At 45.5% G+C, this 16,877-nt stretch overlaps 1 protein-coding gene across 3 annotated transcripts in view; it reads right to left on the bottom strand.

Annotated features, from left to right (window-relative positions):
- Window positions 1–3,388: 3,388 nt before the first annotated feature.
- Yod1 (Yod1 deubiquitinase) overlaps window positions 3,389–16,877 on the bottom strand; it is a 47,621-nt gene continuing 34,132 nt past the window's right edge. For all 3 annotated transcript variants that reach the window (XM_065431154.2, XM_065431155.2, XM_065431156.2), the window contains 3 exons: window positions 13,715–13,985; window positions 8,147–8,365; window positions 3,389–4,392 (listed from right to left, as the gene is read on the bottom strand). In XM_065431154.2, the coding sequence (XP_065287226.2) occupies window positions 3,898–4,392; window positions 8,147–8,365; window positions 13,715–13,985 (985 nt within the window). In that variant the 3' untranslated portion in view covers window positions 3,389–3,897. The remainder of the gene's footprint in view (window positions 4,393–8,146; window positions 8,366–13,714; window positions 13,986–16,877) is intronic.

Below are 16,877 nucleotides of genomic sequence, written 5' to 3'. Positions count from 1 at the left end.
CTATGGGCCCCGGGTGCCAGACGACCTAGCTACGCCACTGCCAATACCATCATATCTGTGCCCCTGCTTCCCACCGCCAACATCACGACCTACAGTAGGTCGTGGTCAACATGAAGCTGCTTAACAGGCAACCTGTGTCGAATTCACTGGAAGCCCTGGTGCCAAATGAAATATCGGACGTTCGAGTGAACACCCGAAAAAATGTACTGGCGGTTGATGTCCAGCGTGCGGCTGCTTTGACCACCCTACGCAGCATAACGGACCTCGATGACATTCAGGTGCGCTCTTACATCCCTCTGGGATCTGACGTAGTCATCGGCGTTATCTACGACGTAGACGTCGCCATCCTTAATAACGACTTGCCGATTCTTATCAAGCCAGACAATGATGAGGTCATCGTTGATGTTAAGCGGCTAGGCAGTTCACGCTGCGTGAAAATAGCATTCAAGGGTAAACATATACCCTCGCATGTTGAAGTGGGACACTTCAGCCATGCAGTGCGGCCTTTCATTGCAAAACCTCTTCAGTGCCGCAAATGCATGAAACCGGGACACGTGCGCAGCGTCTGCGAAAATCGGGCAACATGCCCCCGCTGCGGTGAGCCCCACGCTGCAGATAAATGTGGCGCGACTCTAATGAAGTGCTCAAACTGTTGAGGATCACATGAAGCTTCATCGATAAGAAGGAAATGGCCATCTTGAAAGAGATGGCGAGAGATCATTCATCTCATCGCGAAGCCGCCGATAAAATCAGGAAGCGACGTTCACGTCGCCGGCGCTCCTCAAGGAAGGCTGTTGTCTCTGCAACGCGTATAACACTTCCTACAACACCACCTGCTCCTCTGCCGCCCAAGCCAGACACTGTGGAAAGGACCGCGAAGAACAGGACCACTGAGAAGACCACATCTGCAGAATCTTGGCCGGCTCTACCGAAACGAGAGCATTCACCAACAGAATCACAGCAAACTTTTGCTCGACAACCCCCCGACATCTACTGTCGGCGATTTGTGCGACCAAGACAAGCAGGTGGCTGATATGCTGCAATCGCTAATTAATACAATGCGCATTATACTGAACAAGCTGCAAACACCAGCAGCTAGAAGTGCTCTGCAAATACTGGATGCACTAAATCCAGTGCTTGCTAGCATCGTTTAGGCATCATGGCTCTACCAATTGTCCCCTTCCGCACTGAAGTTAAAAGTGCCTCTATCTTTCAGTGGAATGCCAGGGGTCTAAGGACCCGTATAGCAGACTTTCGCCAATTCATTTTTACAAATCGCTTCCCCAAACAGGTTATTCGAGAACCAAATACATCAACTCCACTCAGACTGGCCGGTTACGAATCTTTCGTCTCGTCCACATGCGGTGCGAGCACGAAAGTAATCATCTACATTCACACAGACTTAAGATATGTCGCTAACACGGTAGAGCCTCATGACTACAACCAATATGTCTGCCTAACTGTCCAAAAGAAGAATGTCTCATTTACACTAATTGGAGCCTACATATCCCCAGTGGGTCACTTTGACGGCGAACGACTTAAGAAAATATTACTAATGAACAATTGCCCCTGGGTTACCACAGGTCACTTCAACTAGCATCACCAGCTATGGGAAAGCACTAAAATTGACTCCAAAGGCCTATTTGCCTCCTTTGCTGCCGACCATAATTTGTGCTGTGTGAATTACGGCAGCCCTACATTTCTGCGAGGCACGACCTATAGTAGCTGCTTGGACTTAACTTTGGTGTTACGGCGCTTTGCCTCGAGCGTCCAATAGTTTACGGACATAGAAACACATGGAAGCGACCATATTCCAACATGCATAAAGATTAGAGGAGTTGAGCAACGCTCCTCTACCGTCTTGCGTACAGTTGATTACAAGGGTGATGCTATGGGGAAAACCCAAATGTGCGAGTGGTTTTCCCGATTAAAAAATTGACAGACCATTGAAGAAATTGTGGAGCTGTCAGAAGTGAGTTCAAGTTCAGTGCAGCGAATTATGACAGAAGATTTTGGGATGAAAAGGGTGGTCGCCAAATTCGTGCCACGACTTCTGACTGCTGAACAAAAACAAGGTCGTGTGGAAGCATGCTGTGCTTTGCAAGAAGAGTTCCGAAATGATCAATTTTTTTTTTTTTTTCAAAAGTCATCACAGGTGACGAAAGTTGGTGCTATGCTTGCAATCCTGAATCAAAGCAACAGTGAAGCCAGTGGAAGACTTCACCCCAAGAAAGTGCGTCAGGTGAAATCAAAACAAAACTGTGCCGATTTTTAAAAAATTATTATTTGAGAGGTGTCGCCCATTTAGAGTTTGTTCCACAGGGTCCGACAGTTAACCAGGCTTCAACTAGGAGATGTTGAAAAGATAGCACAACAGTGTGCGGAAGAAGCGGCCCGATTTGTGGGTCGGGCAACTGGTTTTTTCATCATGACAATAGCACTGCTCATACAGCCCTGTATGTACGACAATTCTTGACCAAAAATGGTATGACCTTTGTTCCTCATCCCCCATACTCACCTGACCTTGCCCTATGCGACTTTTCTTTTTGTTTCTTGGAATGAAAAGAGACATGAAAGGAAAGCATGTTGCTGAGGTGAAGAAAATGACGGAAGCACTGTCAAGCATCACAAAAGACAAACTTAAACAATGTTTTTAAAACTGGAAGACTAGACAAGTGTATTCATGCAAGTGAAAAGTACTTTGAAAGAGATCGAAGGTTTGTGCTGGAAATGTGAATAAATCAGTTTAAAAAAAATTAGTTCAGTTTCTTTTGGGTACCCCTTTGTACATCAGATGTATCGTTGCAAGGAATAATATAGTCCTTTCGAGTGCTTTCCTTGTGCAAGTGTTATGGGTCATATTATTCTTGAAAAGTTTCTCTTGCTGTTCTTCTATACATGCTGTTTATACGTGCTCATGTTAAATGGCACTTGTCTAGCTTAACCATGCAGGGACTTTCCTGCATCCAAGAACTGCACTTCTAAAACGCCTTCTCCATTGAAACAATCTTCAGCCACAAACGCACAAAAAGCATCTTATAACACCGTGCTAGGGAAGCGGCAGTTTCTGGTCACCACACATGGTCACGTGATCTGTGCAAGGATGCGAGAGTTTGTCGACATCATTTACTGCGCAGTTACCATTCCAGTGGCTGCTGAAACGTCCAGCTTTTATCATGATTTGGCTGGTTCCCCATTTTATGACTCGGCGCACTCATAGACGTGCGGACGGTGCCATGAGTGACGAATGGAGTGTCAGGAGTGGTTGAATTGCGAAGGCTAATGTTGATGTTGACTGCAAGGCATTGTGCAAGCTTGTAAGCTTCTTTTTCTTCTTCAATGGTCGCAATCATGAAACTATGCACAACAGAACACAAACACAAGGGTGTCAGGAAAAAAAGAATTTTCAATTTATTCCCTCTTTCAGGAGTGCTACAGCCGCTATTATTGCAGATACCCGCACCGGTAAATTTAGCAAACTCTGAGGAATGATGATCATCCGACATGAGCACAATTACCGTGGTGGTCCCACAAGTGCACATGGTAAGAGTAAAACCGGGTCCGCAACAGCCGGCAGCAAAATGAAGTTGCGACAACTGCCTTCTCTACATATATAAAGTGCATGAAGAATAAGAGATCAGCATGTACTCAACCAGCGCATGCGAGCAAGCAGTAGAGGGGCCAGCCAGCAAGCAACTGGATGCAATCACCTTTCGCACTTTTTTCTGCGTAACCCTAGGTGCACCGGATAAACATCCGGTTGCAGTCATTACTTGACATGCCTCCAAACGTGGCCCAAGACAGGCGCATGCAATAATTTTATCCTCCCTTTCACACCTCTCCGAGATGGCCCTACTGAATCTTCGACCAAAAGGGGCCTAACTGCATGATTAACCCTCACACCTCCCCGTAGCTGCTATGGCCGGTGTCCTGGGCATGCCGGCGCGCCGCTTCCTGGCCCACGAGACCGACGTCGCATACGAGGCAGCGCAATGTGAAGTTGCGCACGTCGGTGTACTGGCGACTGGCCTTGGCCTCCTGTGCCAGCTCCAGCGCCAGTGCCAGCAGCGCCTCCTCGCGGGTCGAGAAGAGCGTGCGCACGGGCCGACCCGGCTCTAGTGGCTCGAGTACAAGCGGGTCGTAGTGGATGCCATCGTAGAGCAGCAGCAGCCGCTGGTCAAAGCCGTTGTCAGCCCCGAAACGATGTAGCCGGCCACTTTGCGCGTCTACAGCAACCATCTCGACATTGTAGTGGCGGCTCAGCACTGACAGCTCAATGGCACCACCCCAGTGCTCCTCATTTAGGATCCACGTGCAGTACTCGCGGTTTGGACGCCCCAGGAATGCTTCCGTGTACGTCTCTCGGTCGGCCGCCACACTGTCAGCAATCACCTGGGAACCGCCAGCACACGTGTTCAATACAGCACATGCAGGTCCTCTGGCGAGTTACTGCTTCATTAGCGAGATTTGCATCATGTCTAACATGTGCATGCTTCTATAGAGCCCACACACAACTCCCTCAATGATTTTTTAAAGTTTCTATGGATTGAGGAATTGGGGCGGTCAGGAACATTGTGTCTGCTTTGCTGCATTTGTGCAGCATTTTCAGAAAGACTATAGAATAAGCCTGAATAATGGCTAAAGTTGCTATTATTGCCTAGCTAGCAACACTGCATAAAAATATGAATGATTTGTAAATACCGATTAGCTGCAGACAGAGGAACAAAGGCATCAGGCTGAATGTTTGCACATACCCAGTAATCCCTGTATGTTCCAATTGATTTCCACAGTTCAAAGTAAAATTAAGAGCAGAAATCATAGCGAGGTATGCGTTGGTAGGCCTCTTTACAGAGAATGCAAGATGTTAGCGACAAGATTCTGCAACTGCAGTAGGAGTTTGTAAGGAGAACATTAGCTGGTGATGCAGTGTTTAACATGTGTGTTTACATGAACTACATCCCTGTCTCCTTAATTATGTACCCAATGGTGACCACATTGTCTGTGTGGTCAATAATGGCTGTGTGGACCAATGGCTGTGGACCAATGGCTGTAGACCAATGGCTGTAGACCAATGGTAATAATTCCAAAGCAGAGTTATTGGCAATAACAAGCACCAGTGATCCCTATCGCAGTGCTCCTACTCCTCCTTCAATGCCTAGCACTGCGAAAGCTACAGCAAAGTTGGATTGTGCCCACAACACTCAGCCTACTCAACGTCATCGAGGTGCACAGTTCAAATTTGGTTTTGGATGTTCACATGGACACCACTACTTCCCATTTTGGTGCCTACGCATGCCCAGCTCAGAGGCTACCCTCACCTTATGGTTGAGTTCACAGTGTCTCATCCCTTTGCTATGCTACAGCATACTAGATTGCTACATGTCTCGCACCGAGTGACATGAGTAGCATGTTTCCTTTCACACTTATCTCTACGACAATCACACAATTTCCAAGGGTCAAACAAGCTTCATCTGTGTTTGCACATGCAAGTATGTCTGCAACGCGCACATCGGCTAACGGGTGGATGCCACACTCCAGACTTGTGTTGAAAGGATTTCAAACGTAACAAGCTTCGACCAAGATGGAGACACTATGAGGGTGTACAAATTAGAAAGCAGATGACCTGTTCACTATGCTTCGGCACTCGATCCTTGAGCCACATTATAGCATGCTATTGTCCTCAGCGAGCCGTAGGAGCTCAGTGAGCGCGCTCGTCACGGCACCTTGCAGCATCCACAGTACTGTATCTCACTTTGCTGCAGATGCAGCTACATGCAACCATGGTGGCTAACTATGTGCACGACACGGCTGCAGTGCCCGCTCGCGCTCATTTGCTCCAGGGTGGCCGTGCTATGTGGTGTGGGCCAGCTTTGTCCTGCACCAGCTTGACCAACGAATAGTAGCCACACCCAAATTGCACATGTTGTGCAATAGGTCAACACGAAGCGAAGTCTACTAAGGCATCTAGCCAAGAGCGGCCAGGAGTGATCACGCACTAGCAACTGTACATCTGGTCTAACCTTAAGTTTCACATGGTTCAAGGCATATTGAGTGATCAAAACTAATAGAAATTAGTGAGGCTCGATGGCCACGACCCTGATAAGCAGTGCGGACAAAGTTCATATTCATATGCTCAATGTTTCATGTTCAATTCATATGCGGGCATACGTGGCCAAGCGTTATTAGCAGACAATAGTCAACAATAGTACAATAGTCACAGTTCAGGAAGTATGAAATTCGTATTGAAATTCAAAACAGATTTTCACTTACTTCAGCGTGTTTATTAAATTGCGTCAATTAACATAAAAAATAACAGTAGTAAGAAGCGCACTGATCCAAACACGCTTTTTAATGAATGTCAGCTATTTGGCCACTAGCAGCCGTATATGGAAACTTGCTATGTGACGAAATATGGCCACCCGAAAAGAGTGAGAAAGCTTCTGTGGAAAAGATTTAGAAAAAAATTTAACTTTGCGCTTTATTTGTGAGCTCCATGTGCCACACACGACTGCAAAATTTCGCCGAGATGTTCACAGCAGCGTACGCGATCAGCGGGGTGCTTTTTCACTAAGCCTAAATGGTGGTTCAGGATTTTTAAATCTGCAAAAATTTGTTGTGTGTTATAATCTCATAGGTGCGTTAGAATCATGTAAATATGGTAGTACATTTTTTGTAATACTAAAACTTCACTGCTGCCTGTTTTTTATTAAAGATTTCCAATCGGGTACAAACCTTCAAATGAACACTTTAAGAGTCACACGCCCCAAGTTTCTTTATGTCCAGCCGTTGATAATTAACTTGCACAGATTACGGAGCAAATGGGCAAGCATTGTAAAAATACCAAAGGCTATGATGTACCAGACCCTGAAAACCCAACCTTTTATGATAAAAATGCTTTAAAGCTTGACAGGTGCACCCCAGAGGACATGAATAACAACAGGTGCTAAGGGTGCACAGCTGTTACTGTAGTACACTGTAGCTATTGCTGCAGCTGTACTGTGGATCATTTTTTTCTAAATGTTACCATATAAACTGAAATACAAGCCGACTCCTAACCTTGAAGACGAAAAAAGGGAAGGGGAAAGGGAATTCTATACCGAAAGAAGCGAGGATACTTTATTTTTATATTTTATTTGGCGAGGCTGTTGACCAAGCAAACTGTTTTGCAGGCGTGGAGTATAGAAAGGTGATAAGGGAAAGCTTTTACAATTTCTTGTGAGGCTGCAGAAAATAACAACATTTCAAACTACTGTAAATGGCGTAGAAGAACTGACACATGTTAACAAATATTCCTAGTTTCACATAAACTATTCATAGACGAACACTGCCTTGTGGTTGCACTGCAAAAATACGTACTCGCATATGTGACATGACAACGCTTTCAATTGAAACAAAATATATGCACTTAATTTTTTCTTGAAAGTCACTTATATATGTTATTCTCACAATAGTTATTATAGGTGTTACTGTTGCAAATACCAATTTTTATTTACTGCATCACCCATCCGTCATCTAAGCTCCAGTCTGCTTGACCGTTTCCGTACGAAAAGTGCACATACGAATGGCACACGTCTCATTTGTCGGAGCTATCTCCACTTTCATTGGATGATGACTGCTTCTGGCTCTTCACTTCCCACAGAGCGTCGTCATCAGTTCTGTCAAAGGCATTGCACATTTCCAACACGACAAACTGCCTTGTCGCCAGTGGGTACAGTAAACTCCAGAAATTTCACTTTGAAAGCAGCTGAAAATTCACAATGCGTTCCGCTACTCATATTGAAAGACATGCGCCACAGTACACGAAAGCCACACTGACCACATAACACAGAAATGACGACGGGAACCGACATCGCGATAAGATGTGGATACAAGTGTGGCTATGCATTCGCAAATGTGGATGCCACAGGTTGCCAGACGACGACTCAGAATGTGCTAAAGATCGCTATATAAGACAAGGGGTGACTTGAGCTGTTTCTTATTCTTTTTTTTCCTTGGGAAAAAAATTTTAATGCATGTTTAGTTTTATACAGTACTGTTTATCTTGCATCATTGACTCATTAACACTGCTAGTTTCTAATTAAACTTTATTTCAAATGCAGTCCTCTCGCGCGCTTACACCAGTATATCCCAAGGGATGGGAGCTCACCTGGCGAAGAGCAGTACTGGCGCCTGAATCATACTCGCCACCCGAGAGGGCCAGGTAGACGCTGGTGAAGAGGCAGGAATTGTCCGCTGGCACGGGACGCTTGACCAGCACGCCCGGCAGGGGCTCCTCCTCAGAGTGTTTCTTCTCCTTCTGCTCTGGCTGGTTGTGCAGTGGCAGCGTTTTGTGCTCCTTCTTCTTCTTGGGTGTTCCTGCAGTTGCCTGCACAATCACCACACGAAGATAACTCTGATGTGCTGCAAGCACAGGGCATGTCAAACGCAGAGCAAGAAGGCGCCACAGTTTTTGTTGCGTGCCTCTCACACGCAGGGGGTCCTCAACCATAAATGGACATAATGGAAATTTGGGCAAGGTGGCATTTGTTCACACTAAATATGTGCGAATGCTCGAATATTGTCGAATCGAATAGTGGAATAATTCGATTTGCAGGTCGCATAGCTATTATTCAATTTTTCAAATATTCAATCGATGTAGACACCCGCGCCATGTTGCGTTTCGTGTGTGCCGCAGAGCTCCATGTGCTCATAGCATGCAAGCGAGTATGTCGCAAACAGGTGACCCCGGTTAACACGGACTTTGTCTCAGTGGGCAGTTCCACCCAAGCACATGCGCTCCCCTACGTCGGTCCAATGCAGGGATTGCATGGAGCCAGATCGGCCAGGACCGATCGAAACGATAATGTGACGCAGAGAGAGGGAACGGCAACAAAAGCAGTGCGTATTTTGGGAAATGCAAAAGCGTGTAGATTGTATTACATACGTGGCGATGAACTTCACGCCACTTCAACAGCTGTCAATCTAACCCGTACGCATGTTCTGAGGACCTAGATATAACTGATGAGCCGCCCGTACGCACATATTATAGCGGCATGCATTTCGCAACAGCTTGCGGCCTGTTACCACACTCTCCCTAGGCAATTGGGCTTAATCAACGCTGCTTCGTCGGGTTTCAGCAGTTTGGTGCCAAATCGACACAACTCTATTCACAGCAGCCATGTTACACTCAGAAAGCCGACAAACTGCCTTGCAAACAAGAGAGTGTACAGATTGCAACAGTTGCAATTCGCCTCCATATCATTGTGACAACATCTCCGACAGCCCTGCTCCCGACAACGCTTCAGACGCATACCTGCCTGTTTTTGTAGCTTCGAGCAACTCATCACAAGACTAGCTTCGGATTTACACAGTGTGGACAAAAGTGTCGTGCGACTATAGCGCGTCGACCACCCAGCTGCATACATTTGCACGAAAGACAGATGGACAAAGAAGGAGAGATAGAGAATTACGCAAACCTTGCAATGACACTCCAGATTGAAGAATTTTTTGCATGGTGGCAAAGAATGAAAAGGCACCTCTTCCCCAATGGCACCAACCACAGTGGACCCGCAGAGCGCCAACAATGGCTACATGCAGAGTGGTGATCAAGTCACGTGATACACTGGACTGTGCTTTCATTTGAGACACCCTGTATAGTATTCCTTTTAATAAGAGTAGACCGTAGTGCACATCCTGATTTCCATGTACCTAAGTTACTGATAGCTTGCTACATTCTTGTTATGCCATGCTAGCAGACCCACAAACATGTGCATCACCGTATTTTCTTGCCCAAAATTTGTAAGCATTAAATTTTGTTATAAGTTTTCTGATATTCAATAGTCAGTGTTCTTTTTCTTAATTCATTTCAATATTCAATTGGAAATTACTATATGGTATCCGCACACCTTTCATTCACACTGAAACCACATAGACAAAACATGAAGAAAGGGGTTTAACCGAGGGGCCCATTTCGGGTGGTCCATCGCAGTCCAGCGAAAACAAAACCTTTCAACCACCCATGTCATTGTCAAGGGTAATTTCAATGAGTTCTTTCTCTAGACATGAAATAGAACTGGACAAGCAGCATTAATTTCATCGTATAATACAATACAGGGATGTTTTTTGCTATGAGTAGTTGTGTACTAGTGACAGAATTTGACTGAGGAGTGCTTTCGTCATCTGGCAAGTACTTGAATGTCCCGGGGGAGTCTCTAACCATGTCCTGCATTTACCTCAAATTCTCTATTATTAAATCTCTGCTCGCGATAATATTGATGCCTTCGAGTTCGTTGAGCACTAACCTATCACTTTGGCTTGACTTAATACTTGCCTTTAGTATCACTTTAACAAAATGGATAGCAGGAAATGGGAAATACAGCTCATAGCAGCAGGAAAAGAACATGACTGAGCCATGACAAAAAGACATATCCAGTACTTTTCTTTTTTAATGCAGTGAACTTGCCGCAAGGCACGTGCACAAAAAGTTGGCAAAAGGCATCAAATAAATGCATGCAGCCCTGTTTGCCGCAGGTACTACAGCAATGAATTTGCACTTTTGTTGTCTGTTATCCAGTGGGTAAAGTCCTCCGGGACATTCGGCTTTAGTATGGCCTCCCTAAGCATCTTGTGTCTAATGTTTTTAGCACCAGGACACAGTCACAGGAGATGAAGACTCTGCCGTGGACACAGGTTCAGTTACAAGACAGGCAAGCCAGACACACAACAGTTATTAGAAAGTACTGGCAGAAGCTTCAATACTCCCGTTTGGGTTTAGCTATGTAGTGCCCTATGTATAGTTAATGCTACAGTTAGATACTTCATAATACTGACTTAAGCACATTAATTCTGGGATTTTACATGCCAAAACAACAATATGATTATGAGTAACATTGTAGGAGGGGACTCTAGTTAATTTTGACTACCTCCAGCTCTTTAACATGCAGTCAACGCAAGGTACACAGGCATTCTTGCATTTCACCCCCATTGAAATGCAGCGGCCACAGCCGTAATTCAATCCAGTGCCCTTAGCACACCAGTGCCACTATGCCACGGCAGCAGGTCTGATTTAGGCAATGGAAAAACTGAGGTTGAACGGCGCAAATAAAACAAGGACACGAAGAAAGAAAAAAAATTCAGAGCCCTTCCACCCTGTGAAGCGGGAAATCCAGCAAAGCTGGCACTATGGTTGGTTTTGCTATGTTGGGGATTTGCTATGTTGAATTTGACTATCATGAGTTTCGTATTGGGCGAATAAAGAGACATTTACTCAAAGATCCTGTGCGTTTTGCACTGCGCGATATGCAGGGTCTTAGTATGAGTCGCGCTTGCGTTTCGCCTCCCTGGCCCAATCATCATCGGTGCTATTCGCTCAACGGCGCCACTCACACGGACGCTTTTGCTCACGTCGGCGCTCAACGAGTACGAGTTGCTCTTCTTCAGGAGCTTTGCCAGCACTCTGTGTTGTCAGACTGGGTGCTGCGGCAAGGATACACGATTCGTAGGCAGTGACAATGACATTCTATTATAGCGCGGCTACACTAATCATGGCCTGGCACACAGGTGGCCACCTAATGCGCAATGTTGGGAGAGGGACAGCGCTCGTGGCAAGGATTATACACAACTATGGAAGGAGGCTTCGGTGGTGGAGAGGAGTATAAATTGTTGGTCTATGTCGACGGAAACGAGATGCGCAGGAACCTAGCCATAAACAGTTTCGCTGTAATACCACAGACAAGCATGGTAAGAAGCTCCAAACAAGTTACCTGGGCAATTAATGAAGACCAAGGGACTGCACTAGCCGCATTTTCAATAGATGTAGAGGACATATTATTCTGAACCACATGACGGTTTGATGTGTGCTGCATGACTGATTTTTCAGAATTGTGTTGGTGTTAATAGCGGCAATATTTTAACACTTTTAGATTTTTATTTTCATTCAGCTGCCATCAATTATGATGGCCAGTCCTACATCCAACGTACTGGCATCTAAACAGGATCAGCCATAGCCCCCATTTTGTGTGACTTCTTTTTGTCCTCGGTTGACAATGTAATTTCTGCTAAGTTGGTGGACACGCCTGTATCGCAAGTGTTTAGGTACGTTGACGACTACTTAATTGTTATGAAGAAATATATATGTATGCATTGCACATGTACATGTATGCACAATACATGTATGCACAATATGTATGCATTTTCATGATGCGGTCGAAGATATTTTGGACATATTGGTCAACTTATCGAGAGGACTTAATAATAATATGTGGGGTTTTACGTGCCAAAACCACTTTCTGATTATGAGGCACGCCGTAGTGGGGGACTCTGGAAATTTTGACCACCTGGGGTTCTTTAACGTGCACCTAAACCTAAGTACACGGGTGTTTTCGCATTTCGCCCCCATCGAAATGCGGCCGCCGTGGCCGGGATTCGATCCCGCGACCTCGTGCTCAGCAGCCTAACACCATAGCCACTGAGCAACCACGGCGGGTAGAGGACTTAAGTTCACATAAGAATTGCCAGTTAACAACTACATTCAGTTTCTCTATATTATTTTCTGTTTTTCTTTGGATGGGCATGTATGCTGGGCATATCACACCAGATCTAAGAAAACCTTGTTGCACTATGACAGCGCACACTCTAAATTGATTAAAAGGAACATAGCAACCATGTGTATTAAGACAGCACTAAGTAAGTTGCATCAGCATGAGTGTGAGCAAAGTTTTTTCAATCAGATAGCATGATTACAGAATGCAGGTTTTCCCCATTCAGTTATCACTTCAGTACACGAAGCCATCTTGCAGAAAGAAAAAAATAATATCAGAACCAGCGCACAAAGAAAAGAAAGAAGACAAGAGACCAGCGCACGTGGTGCCATACTTGCACAAGTTGTCACACAATCTAATGAGAGTTTCCAAAAGACATAATGTTAATTTACTTTCAGTGCCCCATGCAAGGTTTATTCAATATGCAATCGTATGAAAAAGATAGAAGGGCCCCTGTGCATCACCAATCATAAATCTTGTTTCACTGACTGTAGGCGCAAGGTTACCTATCAGAGACCGCTGACCGAACTGTGGAAAAACTTATATAAGATAAACTCGACAGTGTTTCAATGACAGTGCTCGTCAGCACAGCAGTAACATAAAGAATGGCTATGGGAGTCATTTAGCAGGGCATCGTAACAAGTGTCCCTGTACTCCCATATTTGAAAAAAACAAAATTCATAGGAGAAGAAAATGTAAGAGGGAAAGGGAAATAATATAGGCATATCACATTAGAAGAAAAGGAGATAAATGTGTAAGCGCCTCGTTTCTTGCTTTCTCACAAAAAGAAATAGCTTTCTTGCATGAAAGATTATGATGTTCCTGATTTTGTAGATGTACATGCAACTGGTGTACGCATGCCTATGCTGGAAAAGGTATAAAATAACTGGAGAATTTCAAATAAACTTGCAGTTGGTAGTACATGAACCAACTAGCCCTCATAAAGATTTTACTAAAGCAATGAAAGTTTCAGTTTTGGATAGTTTAAAAAAGCAATGACTACCTAATCAATCAATTAATTAGTTTACTAATAAAGTTGTTACTGAAATAACATTTATTGGCTTTTCTTCTTTTCATTTTTTTTATAGCAATTGTACTTTCCATGGCCAGAAATAAAGGCGACTTTTCCCTATCAAAGAACGGTGTTCGTGCATTTACAGGGTTTATCTGCCTGATCATGGCAAGGGACAACGTACAGCAGGTTGTTCACGACGAGCCTCGACAATGAGTGTGTCACCGGACCGGAGAGGCAGTGCGTCCAGGCGGCGCTGCGGGTCAGCACAGTCCAAGGGGCGCGGAGGGGCATCCGACAGCAGCAGGCGCATTGAGGCCGGCGGCACACCTGTCAGGCTGAACAGGCAGCCCAGCAGCTCCTCCACCGTGCTGTCAACGTTCAGAGTGTCCAGCCGGAACTGGCCCTGAGCGCTTTTCACCCGCAGGACTAGCGGAGAGGATGCCATACCCTGCCTGAATACGAGAGGACTGCGTCACTGCTTTGCACACTTTCCTGTACAACAAGAGACTTGCAGGGACAGGGTTGACTTAGAGGTTTATTCGAGGTATTTTCAATGTCCCCGAAGCAATGAGCCATGAGGAATGCCATAGGGGAGGATTAATTTCAACGGACCGTGATCCTTTATTCCTTTCAGTGTCACTGATGTATCGGTACGTTACCACCGTTTCTGTCCCAACGTGTCACTGACGTACCCAAAGTTCACCACTCTCCAGTGAGGACCATACTGAGAGTGCATTTGCCATTATCTGCATCATTTTTTTCCTTCTGAATAACCGAAAATAAACTGTTGTCTTCATTTTATAATATCCGAGAAGAAAGCTCGACATTGGAGTATGTCACCTATAAAACCTGACACTGAAAAGATTAATGTGCACCAAAAACACTGTACACAAGCATTTTTGCACTACGCCACTACAAGCATGAAGCCACGGATACCAGGAATCAAACTTATTATTGACAGTCTGCTGACCAGAAGCAGACTACCCTAACCACTGAGCCTTTGTACCCATTAGTGACAATGCTATAAAGGCATTACTATTAGTAAATTTTGTTACAGGGAGAAACTATAAACAGGGAGTATATTAATGAGACAAGTAGCATGCTACCACAAGGGTAGAACCAGCAAGTGCAAACTCCCCCCCCCCCCCCCCCCACCCCCTTATGTAGTCGAAGAAGGCGAGGATATCAACAATTTCCGGGTTTCAGCATCAGTACAGCTGCCTTGGATACCGCGCACGTTCCCCGGGTCCCCCTCTCCTTCGCTTTCTTTCCCAGAGATCGCGAATGCAGCAGATATACACGCTGTTTTTCCTGCGCCAAATAACACAGGGTGCTGCACTGATAACGTGTGATAAGCCCATGTGCAAATCTTCTGTCAGGCTGTAAGTCTTGGCAGGCAATACAAATGCGGCATCGTGGAAAAAATGACTCACATCACAAGTAAAAAACAATATCTTTATAATAAAGTTTTAATTGCCAATTTTAGCGGCAATATTGCATTTGCAAAATTGAAGCCCGAGATTCATATCTTGCCTAACAACAACTTCACAAAAATCGTCGTAGGTACTATGGCACGCAGTATTTTGTTTGTGGGCAGCCCTGAACGAAAACGAAAATTAAATTGTTTGTCAGTGACGCTCATCTCCCCACCCTATTAGAAAACGCCACCTGCCTCCCCGCTGCGCGGGTGCCAATGCTATGACAATTACGAGTTCTCTTCATTCTGATCAATAAAGCCTTGTTTTCCTTTGCTGCTATACGGACAAACGTGATTATCCGAGGTGCGGTACCACCACAAGATTGGGAACAGAATAGAGCACGCGTTGCGTCGATTCTTGGCGTCACCATAAAAAAAGAAAGGAAAGGCCGCGATGAAGCCCGTGCCAGCGAAAGCTTGCACTACTGTTGGTCTGCACTCGCAATGGAGAGGACTAAGGGATCAACGTCACTGGTCCACTATTTCATATTTCTTTCGCTGCTGCCATATACTGGGCACTGCCCGCAGTGCCAAAGTACTGTAAGTTGTAGCACCCAAAACGATTTTGTTTAAGAAGTTTTTGTTGAGTTAATAATATCACTTTGAGTCCTCAATTCTCGAATTGAAGTGCTTCCTCTATAAGTACTAATTATGGGATTATTAAGGATATGGTTATTACTTATCTGCCATATTTTTAGCGCTACCGAGTTCCTAGTAATCACAAAAAGACCTAACTTCATAGAATCTCGATCGGGAAATGTCCTTACAAAATTCACCTTTTTTTAAAATAAAATTCTGTGCAGCTGATACAGACACTGTACTTGTGACATGAAGTCACACAACAACAACAGTTTTCTGAAACTTTCGAGGGTAAGAAGGAAAGCGTGAAACATAACGGCAGGTTTCGCAGCAGCTTCTCGGAGCTGCGCGAGAGGGGAAGTAAAAGCGAGCCGGACATCGCGGCGGGCCCGCGACTACAGCCTGTTGAGTCATATGCCGCCAAACTCTTTGGCGGAACCGAGCCTGAAGACGATCCAGAGAATCCCATTCGCGACTTTTGACGGCCCCACTTATGCAACGTCGTTCTCAACGAACGCTTCACCATAAACGCGAGCGCCGGTCGCGCTGGTTGAACGCCCTCTTGCTGCTGTCTTTGTTCGTCTTCGCTGCGCATTCTGAACGGAAGAAGGACCCAAGAGTCCCAATGCCTTACAACGGCTCACTGTATGCTTAGCGAATCCTTCTCCCAGCAAAAACGCAGAGCACGAGCGCACTCCACATGAAACATTCTGCTAAGGCGAGTAGTTTAGCGACCATTTCACGAATTAAATTCTTTAGCCCGCATATTCGTGCAATTATTTCGTAGGGTGTTTATAGAGCTGCAGCCGACAATTCTGCGGCGCAACGCATCGGGTGCATGAGCTCGGGCTACTGGATACTGGAACATTCTTTGCAATTTTCGCCCAGTCAAGCCGGCGGGAAGAGGGGTGTCTTCAGGCGTATATGACACCCCCCTCACCTCCCCCCTGGCCTCTTGCACCCGGGGCCCACGGCCCCCCGGCCCCCCCTGTTGCTACGCCACTGCTGACCACCCTGACCCTGGCATCATCGGTTTGTCACAATCGCCGGTGGCAATATGTAAGCAGCCTTACAAGTGGCCACTGTTCATTTTTCTGCTCGTTATTGCACTTGCATCAGAACAGAGTTGCACCTTGCTGCCCTAATTGTGTCGACCAGGGGTTGGCAATCGTTTAGACCAGGGGTCTCCAAACTTTTTGGGCAGAGGGCTAGATTGGCAACGAGTGGCAGTGTCGTGGGTCAGACAATTATTTAAATGAATATTAGTGGCAATAAATCTTTAAACATA

This window comes from Dermacentor albipictus, chromosome 6 (assembly GCF_038994185.2).
Source record: "Dermacentor albipictus isolate Rhodes 1998 colony chromosome 6, USDA_Dalb.pri_finalv2, whole genome shotgun sequence".
In the NCBI taxonomy this organism is placed as follows: Eukaryota; Metazoa; Arthropoda; class Arachnida; order Ixodida; family Ixodidae; genus Dermacentor; species Dermacentor albipictus.
This window is presented reverse-complemented; position numbering and strand designations above follow the sequence as displayed.